Source organism: Lissotriton helveticus, chromosome 1_1, assembly GCF_964261635.1.
Source record: "Lissotriton helveticus chromosome 1_1, aLisHel1.1, whole genome shotgun sequence".
NCBI lineage: Eukaryota > Metazoa > Chordata > Amphibia > Caudata > Salamandridae > Lissotriton > Lissotriton helveticus.
Genome location: NC_136057.1, coordinates 644,704,810 through 644,718,997, shown reverse-complemented (window position 1 = coordinate 644,718,997; position 14,188 = coordinate 644,704,810). Strand labels below are relative to the sequence as shown.

At 41.6% G+C, this 14,188-nt stretch overlaps 1 protein-coding gene across 1 annotated transcript in view; it reads left to right on the top strand.

Annotated features, from left to right (window-relative positions):
- Positions 1–14,188, top strand: part of SEMA3C (semaphorin 3C) — a 740,455-nt gene that overhangs the window by 679,031 nt on the left and 47,236 nt on the right. The window contains exon 15 of the mRNA XM_078674175.1: positions 9,656–9,813. Coding sequence (XP_078530301.1) covers positions 9,656–9,813 — 158 coding nt within the window. The remainder of the gene's footprint in view (positions 1–9,655; positions 9,814–14,188) is intronic.

Genomic DNA, 14,188 nt, shown 5'->3' with positions numbered 1-14,188 from the left:
TGCTTAAAAAGCGGGTATTTAGTAATTGTGATACAGTGACAAAGTTAGAAGCCAGAGCTCTGTATCCTTTTTGCCCCGTAAAACCGCAGCCTATGAATCCCTCAAGCAGTGACGCCCATGCTCAGATAACTGTTCTATTGGGCCTTAAATTACCAATTTACTGTGAAAAGCATTTTTTGATTCTTGTAATGTCACAGATTACCAGAATACCATAGTAGGAAAGGGTTTGGTGGTTACCCTTTCTGTCAAATGGTGTTAGTTGAACATCTGCAACATGATAATTAACGCGAGGCTCTTCGCAGGGGTTGCATATTATTTTGACAATTGTAAGTTTGTATATATATCTGTTGCAGTCTCCTTTCATCTATTTCTACTTCTGTTTTTAGCAACCTACAGCTCCCCATTCATTCCTAATGGGCTGCTCATTTGCCCTTTATTGTATCTGCAGCGTGCTGCTTCCTGTGCAGCTTCTATTTCTGAACTAGACGTATTGCCTGTATTTTGTATAATTGTTTTACTGTTCCACGATGGCCGTCATGTTTAGAAGCATTATGCTTGCTTATTACTACAGTGTTGCACTATACACTTTAGAAGTCGAAGATGACTGCCAAATAGGATCTTTACTGAGCGGTTACCTTAAAATGGAATTGTGCCTAGTACATCAATATTTTTACTAGGCCTAGGTAAACTTTAAATTAAGCTAGCGTAATTTATATAATTCCAGGAAAATCCCCCAATATGTTGTAATTATGCTGCATCACATAATCATGCCGCTGTTCGAGGCAAAATTATTACATGCGAGATCGGGTACAGCACAACCAGAATAAAAGCAACTGCTGTTTTCAGCATTTATGTTTTTAATGCGCAATCCATCCTCTCTTCAAATATTTATGTGAGGACGCATTTCACTCTAAAATATAGAACTTCATGGCAGGTTTGTATTTTGTATATGTACAAGTAATTTTCCTGCAATTACTTGTAATTTCATACAGCCGTAGGCTATGACTTGGATTCATGAGTGATGTCATCAATAATGCAATTTATCAACTCCTGAGTGATGTAAAATGTGAGGTCGTAAGCAGTGCATGAAAGGGGCACACAATATAGTTAGTTCAGTAGGATCTAATTGACTAGTGTTGGACATGGCTATCTCTGCAAGGTTACCCCAAACCTTTTGCCTTCACCTGTCCTGCTTCCTGAACCCATTTATACTGGCTTTTGAAGTGAACGCACTTTACCACTTCTAAACTGTGCTAAAGTGCTTGTGCTCTCCGCTTTAAATGTGGTTAAATTGGACTACACCCAATTGGCCTATTTAATTTACTTGTGATTCCCTGGTAAAATGATACTACAGGTACATGGGGCCTGTCAAATAAATGCTACTAGTGGCAGCCGCGGTCGGCAGTAGGAGTTCCTACAGGGCGGTGACGTGGGGAGGGGAGGGGCAGGGTGGGGGTAGTAATGTATGGATTACGGAGTTTAACAGGTAAGTAAACATATAAATAAATAAAACAAATTACGTTGCACGCACTGCATCGCATTTGGTGATGCAGTGCACGCAACGAAATTTGTTTTATTTATTTATGTTTTACTTACCTGTTAAACTCCGTAATCCATACATTACTACCCCCCACCCTGCTCCTCCCCCTCCCCACGTCACCGCCCTACAGGAACTCCTACTGCTGACCGCGGCTGACTAGTGGGCCTGCAGTACTTATTGTGCCACCCACTTAAGTAGCCCTTTAAAACATGCCTCTATTTTACCGTTGCAGCCTGTGTGTGCAGATTTAAACTGCCATTTCGACCAGGAAGAATAAACCTTTCGTCAAGCCCAAACCTCCCTTTTTAATTAATATCAATCGCCCCTAGAGTAGGCCCTAAAGAGACCATAGGGTAGAGTGTGTTGTATTTAAAAAGTTGGACGTGTACTTTATAAGTTTTGCATGTCCTGGCAGTGAGCACCAAGTATGAAAAGTAGAGCTACGGGCCGACTCTTCAGTACACTCCTGCCCCTGTGGACACTACAGAAGTACTGCCCTGTGCCAGAGGACTACCCTGCTGTTTGAGGCCTGCCCTGCAGTCTGAGAAGGAAGACTGAACCTTCACCCTTCATCCCAGGCTGAAGTGACTCAAAGGGTCAGCTGACTAGCACCATTTTCTGAGCCACAGAGACACGGCAAGCTCCAGAGACCTCTCTGCAACTTCCCAGCTGACCTGCTTCAGTGGAGGACCTGCCTGGATTGGCAATTACATCTGCCAGAACCTTGCTGGCCTCTGCTGAAATGAGTTCCTGATCTCCAACAGGTGCCTCCCAGATCCTGGAACCTTGGTTTGGCATCAGATGAGCTACTCATAAAAATAAAAGGAGAAATCCTGAAGTTTTGGGCTCTTCGCAACCGTGAACAGGCCCGTTTTCATCATGATCTTTCCACCTGTGCTGACTGCCAATGCAAAGGACCTGGGAACCTTACTCTGCACTACAGGGACTGCCAGCGATGACCGGCTATTGAAAATATGATCTTTGCACTACAGCATCGACAGCTCACGCTGACTGCCAACTCAAAGCTCCAGCAACGTCTGTCTGCGAAGCCCGACAGGATCTTTGCAATACGGTGATGAACGTCCATAATGCCCGGTCTGCTGTTCACCTTACAGCGATGACATTCCAGAATGCTGTCCTTTTGATCTCCTCCCCCACAAATGGAACTCTTCACACTGGACTTTAGATGGTAACTTTTGTAGTGGGACTAATCTGGTCCCTCTGTCTGTCCCAAGCTCCATTGGGGCCAGCCAGAACATGTGACTTTCACCGTTCTCACATGACCAGATAACCATTAGTTGCACTTTGTGCTTTTAGGTCCTATACTTATAATTTTAAAATTGCACATCTCCAGTTCTACTGATTGGATTTTTGTCAAATAATTTGTTAAAATGTACTCCATTTTCCTAAATTATTATTGCCTTTCCCTTGTGTTGTGTTTTCATTTTATTACTGTTTGAGTGCTGTTGAAATACTTTAAACATTGCCTCTAAGTTAAGCCTAACTGCTTTTGTGCTAAGCTACCAGAGGGTTAAGCACAGATTAATTTAGAGACTTGTGTGGTTCACCCTGACAAGGATTGTTTGTGGCTGTTGCTTCAGAAGGCCTGACCCCTCCCCCCAACCAACACCCCAATTTCTTATAATATATTTCTAAATTTTTGGAGTTTTAAACAATAGCTCATATCTCATTCCAATACATAACTATGATGTCATTTACCGGTTGTTTTTTTCAGTGAAAATTTGGACTTTGTTTTTTTAACTTACGTTAAGGTCTTAGGGCTACATGTAGGTAAAAGGCATTTACCGATTTGTAAATACCGCATTTTACCGATTCGGTATTTACGAATCGGTAAATGCTATGTAGGTATTTTTACCGAATCTGTAACATTCGGTAATTACCGAATCGGTATTGACCGATTCGGTAATTGCCATTGATTTCTATGGGCCTTGAGGCCCATAGGAATCAATGTCAATTACCGAATCGGTCAATACCGATTCGGTAAAATTACCGAATTTGCAAGGGGGACAGGGTGTCTCTTTGACACCCTGTTGCACCCCTGATTCTGGCTTGTGTATAGTTAGGTTAGAGACTAAGGGTCAGATGTAGGAGGCCAAATACCGGTTGGTAACGGCCGATTTCGGCCGTTACCGACCGGTATTTGGAGTTTCAGATGTAGGGGGCCTTAAATTTACCGATTCGGTATATTTACAGAATCGGTAAATTTACCGATTCTGTAAATTGCCAAATCTGTAAATTTACCGAATCTCAAATTTGTGATGTAGGTGGCACTGAAAACAGTGCGACCGGCCCTTAATAATTTGTTATTTACCATGACATACTATGTCATGGTAAATAACAAATTCCTGTGTACATGCACATCTGTGCATGTACACCTGTGCCATGTGGCACACATACATGCCTTAGGGTAATTTACAGAACCGGTAAATTTACCGATTCTGTAAATATACCGATCGGTAAATTTAAGGCCCCCTACATCTGAAACTCCAAATACCGGTCGGTAACGGCCGAAATCGGCCGTTACGACCGGTATTTGGCCTCCTACATCTGACCCTTAGTCTCTAACCTAACTATAATGTTGCTTTAACCTTTATTTAACATTTATTCTTTCAGGGAATATATATATATATGACATAAACCAATATCCTTGACAGGAATCACGCACTCTCAAGACACAACATAAAATAGAATGCTCAGGATTTATTTATTACGCTTCTTTGTAAAATGTTTCAGGTGCCTTGCAGCCTTGCTCATACGATGTGTTTATGTTGATTTGCTGGCTGACTGCTTCACTGGGGTACGCACTAACTTCCACAGGTCCGTGGTCTGGGTAGAAGCGCGAGCAACGTGTCCCCTGCAACTTTCTGTTTGTGCATAGAACTGCAACGCATCGCCCCCCCCCCCCCCCCCCCCCCCCCCAGTGCCCCACTTGGAGGGAATACAACACTCTTCTCTTTTGGAGAAGAGACTGGGAGGGATATACCACTCCCAGTCTCTTCTTTAAAAGAAAAGAGTGTTGTATTCCCTCCAAGTGGGGCACTGGGGGGGCGATGCGTTGCAGTTCTATGCACAAACAGAAAGTTGCAGGGGACGCGTTGCTCCAGACCGAGAGGGCGGTCACTCGCCGGTACCTGCAAGCCGGCACAAACATCACTCCCAGTCTCTTCCCCAAAAGAAAAGAGTGTGACAACAGCTCCGGGGGATCAAACAAAGGGCTTTATTAGTGGTAAAAAGTGCTGGCCATCCAAGGTTCCCTGAAACGCTAGGCAGACGCGTTTCAGCCTTATTCAGCTTTCATCAGTGCCCAATTTCAGTGTCTTCGATGGTTCACGGGATCTGCCACTCTGGTATTAAAAAGTGATCACACCACATCACGTGATCACTGGCTCCTCCTATGCCTCACAGCTGCAAGGCACCTCACGCTCCTCCTGCTGCTGCACTGCATTCTGGGCTTTGGAGTCTACCTGTGGAGGCCTATGCAGTGACAGACTTCACCAACATCAAGTGATGCCTCCAAACAGGTTCGCACGGTGCTCTCCCCCTGCCACAGTTTCACAGCAGCTAAAGTCCTTTGTTTGTCCGCCTTATTCCAGGCAGAATGAATTCTGCCTCCTCTCTCCCCAAATGTTGTATTCCCTCCAAGTGGGGCACTGGGGGGGGCGATGCGTTGCAGTTCTATGCACAAACAAAAAGTTTCAGGGGACGCGTTGCTCCAGACCGAGAGGGCGGTCACTCCAGTACCTGCAAGCCGGCACAAACGTCACTCCCAGTCTCTTCTCCAAAAGAAAAGAGTGTGACAACAACTCCGGGGGATCAAACAAAGGGCTTTATTGGTGATAAAAAGCGCTGGCAATCCAAGGTTTCCTGAAACGCTATATACACACACACTTGCCTATCAATGTGTTACTGTATTAAATATATGGAACAGCTAAGCAACTCAGAAGATGGTTAGGCTGAATAAACAGACATTTAAAGGGTATGCTATCCTTATGCAGACGTCTCTCTCTTTATCTGTATTTTGACCTTTTCTAAAAATATATTATGCCTCAAATTTTTAAAAACCCCTACCTACTCTCACATTTTTATGTGCTTATCTCAATGCTTATTTCTTCAGATTTCTCTTCAGCAGCTCATATTCCAACACAATCCCATTCAGGAATGGCTCACTTTTTTCTTGAATTCAATGTTAGTGATCCAGCGCAAACCCAATAAATCAATCGGGGATAAATATTCATTTACATCTCATACTTTGGCCCATACACATTCATCCAATTCCCTGATGCGCTGGGGTCAAGTTTGTTAAATTCTTCGTCAATTTCCTCTCAGTACTTAGACACAAATTATAAACATCATATACTTTTGCTTATGGAAAAATTAGCAATCCACTTTTTATCTACTTGGTCGATGAATCAATTAAGTGAAGAGTTGATGGCAATGGTAACATAGAATTTATTCATAAACTTTACTAAAATAACCACAGACTCTCAATGAGATGTAATAAGTTTATCTAGTAATGTCAAAGGGTCCAACAACACCCAGGGCAACACAATAGTTCAATATTAAGTCTGCTGATGCTCCTTGGCTCAATAACTCATTTTTCTGAGAGGCTTAGGGTGAGGATATTTCTTCCTGAGCGTCGGGTGCATGTGTGAGTCTGCAGCTGATCTTGGGGGCCCTCAAAGTCTAGTAGATCATTTTGTGGTACTTCTGTGTTCCAAGGCTACACGTTACTTTGCTTTTTGCAAGGTTTTTATGTACCTCTTGGTGTACAATTTTCTGTCTCTTGAGCTCGAATTAACCAAATCTCTCATGGTTTTCAATGCTGGGCTATCGTTGGTGAGCTCCAACCTCAAGGGGGTATTCTCTCATTTGCATTAGAGCACTGCCGCAAGCAAATACGGGAACACTTTGCTCTTCTGCCTTCACCATATTATAAACATTGGCACAGATTCAAAGGCGCCCCAGTCAGTTCTCCCTCCCCCCACTCCCTGAGAGTGAACCTTTAATACCTTCGCCGCTGGGCTAATTCCCCCACAATGCTGGGGGGAGGGGGGCAGCGCGCGGCGCCGCGGTGCTCGTGACAAGCTCGGCTCATCGCGCAGCACGGTGGCGCTGTGCTCATGACGAGCTGAGCTCATCATGACCACGCCCGTTTAATGGAACGCCCAGCACAGCAGGGGAATTATCCCTGTGTGGGGGTTCCGCGGCGGTCATGACGAGCTCAGCTCGTCATGAGCACAGCGCCACTGTGCCTCATGACGAGCTGAGGTAGTCATGAGTGCATCAGGGGTAAAGGTGGAAATGTGGTTAAAAGGAGCTGCCCCCAGACATCCCCCTTTCAAAAGCAAGTTGTGTTGCTGCCTTCAGAGTGAAAGACATACCAGCTGCTTCAAACAGCTGGTCCATCTTTCACTAATGCACTGCCCCAATGACACACTGACCAGGTCTATGCATGATGCACCCAGTTAAAGGTGATGTGTGCCTTATAAATAATACATGCCCAGAAGTGCTCCTGTAGCACCTCTTGGCCTCTCTAAATGTTAGCTGTCCCATTCTTATTAGCAGGACTTGCCCTTCTGATTATCACCTTACCTGGGGACTACATGGCAGCAGCAGATCACTTTCCACGCTTGCACTCCCCAAACATCTAGGCCTTCAGCTACTTGCAGGGTAATATGTGACATAACAACGCAATGATTTACATTGCGGTACGTTACATCGCAGTTATTACAATGCAAGTCATTACAACGACTTGCACTGGAGGGCGCTGGACTTTAGGAATAGTATGATTTACTATTCCAAGTCTAGCCTACGAAACAGTAGGGAAGGTGTTGGAATAGTAAATCACACTATTCTTTAGTGTATAGCGCCATCCAGCGCAAGTCATTGTAATAACTTGCGTTGTAATGACCGCGATGTAAAGCTCGTTTCTCCTTGCAGCGTGTCTGTGTATCCAGTTTGGAGACTGCAGTACTCACCAATGGGGCATCCATGATAAGGACTAGTGCACAGAAGTCCATTGAAGCCCACAGAGACGCTCTTCCTTCAGGGTCTCCAGACAGTCCACATTCTAGTGTTAATGAGTGAGAGTGAAGGAGCTACTACCACTTGCCATGGAGATGGAGTCCATGAAAGTCTACTATTAAAAGTCTAGAGTGGAGTTCTTCACAGAGGGACAGTGGCGTACAAAGGGGTGGCAGCGTGAGTTTAGGGGGCACCGGTACCCTCACCCCTCCCGCTCTTCTATGCATTGGAATATCGTGCTAGCAACCTCCCCTCCCCCATAAGGCCACCAAAGGGCGGGAAAGGCAGGGACCTCCACGGGCGGCAGAGTGGCTAGCTACACCACTGAGGAGGGAATGGATGTGTCGAGTTCTAAAGAACTAAGGACCCTCCTCAATCATGTGACACCATATCACCCCTCCATACTTAGCAGATATTTCAGGGGGGTCAGCTTTTAATCTAAAAAAATTACATGTCTCTTTTCACATTCTATTTTTTTATTAAAACATCAGCAGTGTTAATGAGCAACCTTACCACAGTACACTTGTGACAGTACATATAGAGCAGCATATTGTACATTCTTGAAAAATAATGTCTTTTCGAACTGAGCCGGGACGCCCTGAGAGCTACCCTCGAAACTATCATGTTCTCACACCCCATCTCATTGATATATCCTGTTTACCTTTAAATACCCCTATATAACTCCCACTGGCTCCATACCTTTTCCCTTTTGTTTGGGCTCTTTTCACATTCTTAGGTGCAAATGCGTCCAATATCTGTGTGTTTTTGGCTTCTCTTTTTATTAATGTCAGCTCATTTCGCTGAGCGCAAATCTTCTAATCATCATTTCTCACTACTGGCTCCTGAACTATGAAATAATCTACCTCTATTTTCTGTAACCTATGACTCCTAAGTACTGCCACCAAGTGAAAGCTAGAGTAATTGTTGCTCTTTCATTTGTAATTTGTATCAGTGGAAAAACGTGGGAACGTGGGAAATGTATTTGCATATTTGCTTGAATCTCCAGAAGCTGCACTTGTGTGGAGAAGTTCCGAAATGTGCATTGGATTTTTATGATCATTATTTTGCAAATCACTGGGAATGCCAGGGTTGAATGTCAGAACATCACTGTCAGAAATATAAATTGGCATAGATAGTGTGTTCTAAAAAATTATTATCAAATAGGCTGTTTAGGTGTAGATCTTTTATCGACAATGACCTGAGAATTTTACAAAGGATATTTGGGGCACAATATTTTTGATTATATTTTGGCAAAAGTGTTCTGGTCCCATAGTTTTCACAAGTATAACTTTGGAAATGTCTTTCAGAATGAATACGTTGAGCTGCTAAGCAGGGGGAAGGGGCAGTAGAAAAAAGCTGTAAAAATGGTTTCATGGAGTTTGGGGTGGGATTTTGGCGGCTTCCCTAAACCTCATGCCTCGGCTCTTAAATTGAGTCTGATTTTGCTCCCTAAATGGGAATAATAGTGTGCTACTGGCCAGGGCCAAATCCTTACAGCAACTCAATAAATGCCACATCGAATTCTCCTGATCTACAGTGCTAAGCTGTTGAACATCTACGACGCATTGATATATTTGAAATTAACTGCAGCAATCCCCTCTTTCACTTCCTTGATCATTCCTATTAAAATACCCCGAAATGGTAAAAAGTTAAGACGGACTTCCTGAAATACTGCAAAATCTTCTTAAGCAAACACTACCATCAAATTCACACATGCAAAAATATTATCCTGGCGTGCCAGCTGAGCAGAGTGAGCTATAATTTCGCTGAATATATTACAATGCTGCACCATCATTACCCAAAATTTGTAAAAAGGAAAGAAGTAATTTTGCTGCTCTAAACATTGTTAAATTATGTTTATTTTGGATTTGCGGTTATTTTCAGTGGTTAGCCGCACAGTGGAATTCGCGGCAGAGCGGAATCTTTCCACAATATCCGGCGCCCAAGGTTCACTTTAATTGTTTGAGTTTTGCATCATTTTGAATGTTGAATTGCAGAAGTGTGTTTGTCAGGTTGTCATTTGCTTCTTTCTACCTAATGAGATAACACCTGTCATTTCATCTTTTGCAGCAACAACTGTATGTTAGCTCGGAGGAGGGTGTTACACAGATCTCTTTGCACCGCTGTCACATCTATGGCACCGCCTGCGCGGATTGCTGCCTTGCAAGGGATCCCTACTGTGCCTGGGATGGAAATTCCTGCTCCAAGTTTTACCCCACTGGGAAAAGGTGAGCAAATAAACCATCAGCATGCAAATATGGTTAGTAGAGGTTTTATTGAGTGTCTTACGGGAATAGATTTTTTAAGTATGTAGTCTTTTTAAATTGGCTAAAGAAGATCCCCTGCAACACAATTGGGATTGACGCTTAGAAACGATTGCGCCAAAAGGAATGTAGTGGTGGATTTGGTCATGTGCCTGGAATGCCTACGCTGTGCAGGGTGCTATTGTAGTTGTCCAATGTCCTGACCACACGCCATTCCTATTTTCACTAGTATCACAGACTTTAAGGCTTTAGAAGGCTCCTCAATGCTCATGTTTTGTATGTTACCAAAAGGCAAATACTTTTAGGATGTGGACCATCTCCTCAAAGTATTCTATATGTACATTTCAACTGCTTAACATGTTTAAAAAATTGATTCCTGAAGCGTACTGAGAAAGTGCACTGCTATGGAGAACCGACTGATATATTTTGTGAATAATGTTTAATGTCTTAACCTTACCTGTTAAAATAGTCTTTTAAATTGTCTATTTATATTGACAAGAATGATGGTATCAGCTTGCTCTCCTGGTACATACATGTTTAAGAAGCTCACTAGTCTACAAGAGTCTACAAGAAAACAACGTATTACATTTGTGTGGGTATTGCACGCAGGCGGCAATATGTGGATCAATTTGTGAACAGAGTAATGGAATAATGGTAACAGAGCAGTAGTGATTACTCATGCAGTGACTGAAGAACTAGGTTGACATGTTTGCGTAAATTAAAATATTTTTATGGACAAGTAAGGGGAAATACGATTAGTTTGTTTGAAAATGTAAAGCCCATTTTTGATGAAAGTTAAAATGGAAAATATATATAAGGTGAAGACAGAACAACCACGAGACGTATTTTAATGACTCAGCATTATGGCTTTGGGGAGAATAGCGATTCTCCAATTAACATGCAAAGAGAATCTTGATTTAATTAAAGACATCCAGCCGCGGCCCGTGGAGGGATTTCCGTGGGGCAGAAAGGTGGGTTGTCGGAGGGGCAGGGTGGGGGGTGCTAAACACCGGAATATGGATAATGTGAGGTAAGTAAACAATTTAATAAATAAAACGAATTTCGTAGCGCGCCCTGCATCGCATTTTGAGATGCAGGGCATGCTACGAAATTCGTTTTATTTATTAAATTGTTTACTTACTTCACATTATCCATATTTCGGTGTTTAGAACCACCCCACCCTGCCCCTCCCCCGCCCGCCTTTCTGCCCCATGGAACTCCCTCCACGGGCCGCGGCTGAAGACAACATAGGCTACCATTACGCAGTAACCTTTTATTGTTACCCCAACATGCAGCCCTTTAAAGAACATCAAAGTACATCATAAATAGGGTTCCCAGTTTTTACTGATTTTCACAGATAAATACAGACAGAAACCTATTTCTTTCCTGCCTGTATTTATTTTTAAATACTGAAAAATACAGAAACTAGGCCTTCTGTGGGTGATTTTTTTCTACTGTCAATCATGAGTGCCAGGTCAGTAGGTGTACAGATTGAGAGGTAGGGGAGATGAAAATAGACTCTAGGTTTCCTAATTAAGCTTCATTAAGTGCAGATCTACAGTTACTGATGCTATTCTACAACAGAAGTGTTTTCAGATAACGCTTTTGCACTGAATGCCGCTGAAATCTTTAGGACATTCAAATGTAAGTATACTTTTATCAGTTAAATAAATGTGGAAAATACCCATTGCAGCTTCATTGATACAGAAAACACAAAAAATTGGATAAAACACAAAAAATTTGCAAAAAATAAATATGGATAAATACAGACCAAAATGTCGAAAAATAAATACCATAAAACCGGGAGCCCTAATCATAAAGCATTAGAATGTTCAGACAATATATGTACCCAAGGCACCCAGTCAACATCCTCTTTAAGCTGCAACGAAACACAATACATTCTTCATGCTCTGTCATATTTTGTCATAAGTTGTCTGCAAATAAAAACATAAAATTAATCCACAAGAACTTGTTGATTTAATATTATCCATTTTAACCATACTATTAAACGTAACTTTTCTATTGGTTTTTTTTTATGCTTCTCCGAAAAGGGTGAGTACGGTGGGATAATGTTAGCCTCTGTTGTCTTTAATAAAATTAAGATTCTCTTTGCATGTTAATTAGAGAATTACCATTTTATTACATGACCGGAGCCTGGTTCACTGATAGAATATCGATGTAACAAACATCAGTGTTCTAAATATCGAAGTAAAAATATAGAATACAAAAATATTGACTCCCTATATTTAAACAGGTAAGTACAAGAATATCTAATAAAAATATCAAAGTGAAAAATATAGACGTATCGACTTAAAAATATATATAACATAAAATAAATATATTAAACATTATTAATATTTTTAACAAAATAAATTAAACATAACAAATGAACTTAATTTAAAACAATATAAACACAAACATAAAAATGTGTACATATATTTATTTAAATATAATGTATTAACTATTATCTTTCTTTAATTGTTACACTTTTAAATATATAAAAATTAAATATATACATATATCAATAATTTAAAATAAACAAATAACCATCTTACAATGAATTCAAATATTTAACTAAAATAAAAATTAAAAAATACATTTTGCAATACAATAAATACAACAGTAGGCAAAGTGCAGGATAGCGGAGGGGTAACCATTACTATTCCCACTCCAGTGAGTGCAACAGTAGGGAAAGCGCAGGATAGCAGATGAGTAAACATTACTATTCCCACTCCAGTGAGTGCAACAGTAGGGAAAGTGCTGGATGGAGGAGGGATAAAAATGACTATTCCCACTCCAGTGAGTGCAACAGTAGGGAAAGTGCTGGATAGCGGAGGGGTAAAAATGACTATTCCCACTCCAGTGAGTGCAACAGTAGGGAAAGTGCTGGATGGCAGAAGGGTAAACATTACTATTCCCACTCAGTGCAGCAGTAGGGAAAGATGTTCCCCTTCCATCAGTTGGAAAGATCTGTCTTCCAAGAAAGAGGTCAGCCACTTCATCGCTGTATCCTTGATGCCTACATCCTTTAATCTGTTGATCAATGTACAGTGTTCTACCGTGTTCTACCGTGTCAAACACGGGGCTCAAATCCAGTAGCAGGATGGCTGCTGGGCACCCCTGATCCATGATATTAAACACTTCGATATTTTTTACATCTATATTACTTACCCAAAGTCGATATTCTGCACCATGATATTTTGTCTGTCGATATTCTTGAACCACGATATTTTTGCAACTATATTCAGGTAAGTCGATATTTGTGATTCGATATTTAGTCTCTGCATCCTGGAGGCTACCATTATACATGTTTAATGCCATCCAGCGCCACACTACTCACATGCTCCACAGGTCTTAAATATGATTTTCAGAAAGTAATCACATTAGGCCACTCTACCACTTTAAATATTTCTGTTAGAGAACCACCTTGTCAGCCATTGCACCCCTAGAGGTATGAGCACCTAACCTCAAAAGATGTATTCCTGCTACACTCATTGCTGTTCTTACCCATCTAGGTACATTTTCTGTTGGCACTGCTTTTGAAGGTTTTACATAAGACAGTAATACCTGTTCCTCTCCATCTGCCCTAAAATCCAGCTACTTGTTCTCATATGACATCATACATTTCACCATGCATTACTTATCACACTCATGAAAATAGGGGTAAACAATTGTCTCTGACACGGTTTTAGTCCTTTTCCCAACATCAAAATGTACCCCTTCAGGAGAATGAAATCTGTTCGAAATCTCAAATGACTTAACATCAGAAACCCTTCTAAAGAACATTAAACAAAGTAAAGTTGCTAACTTCAAAGAGGTCTGTCTAAGAGAAAAGTAATTATTACCTAGACATGAAGTGAATAACCTGAAAACTAAACTTAAGTCCCATAATGTTTCATAACGAGCCCTAGAGAGTCCTCTTAATCAAACCCCCTTCATTACACTTCTAATCAAAGGGACACTCCCTAATTGCAAAATAACTGAAGCATATCCGGTGGAGACAGCTTAATAGTCCTATATGAGAGACCAGAGTTGAACAAATCTGCTAAATAGTTTGCTATCTCAACTACAGGGGCTTCCACGGGATCGAAACCCCTTTCCATGTAACAACAACACCACTTTGTTTATATCCTCTTGTACCTTTTTCTAGTCCCTGGTCCCCAGAACTCATTCAATAGGTCTTAACCGGCACTGAAAACCTGAATATCTACTGGTACCCCTGAAATATTTCAAACAAGGAGGTTAATATTCCCTTCTAAAACCAAAGGGTGTTCGTTTCTCTCTGAATCCACCAGACGACCTAACGAAAGTGGAACAAGATGGGGTATTGCTACAGTGA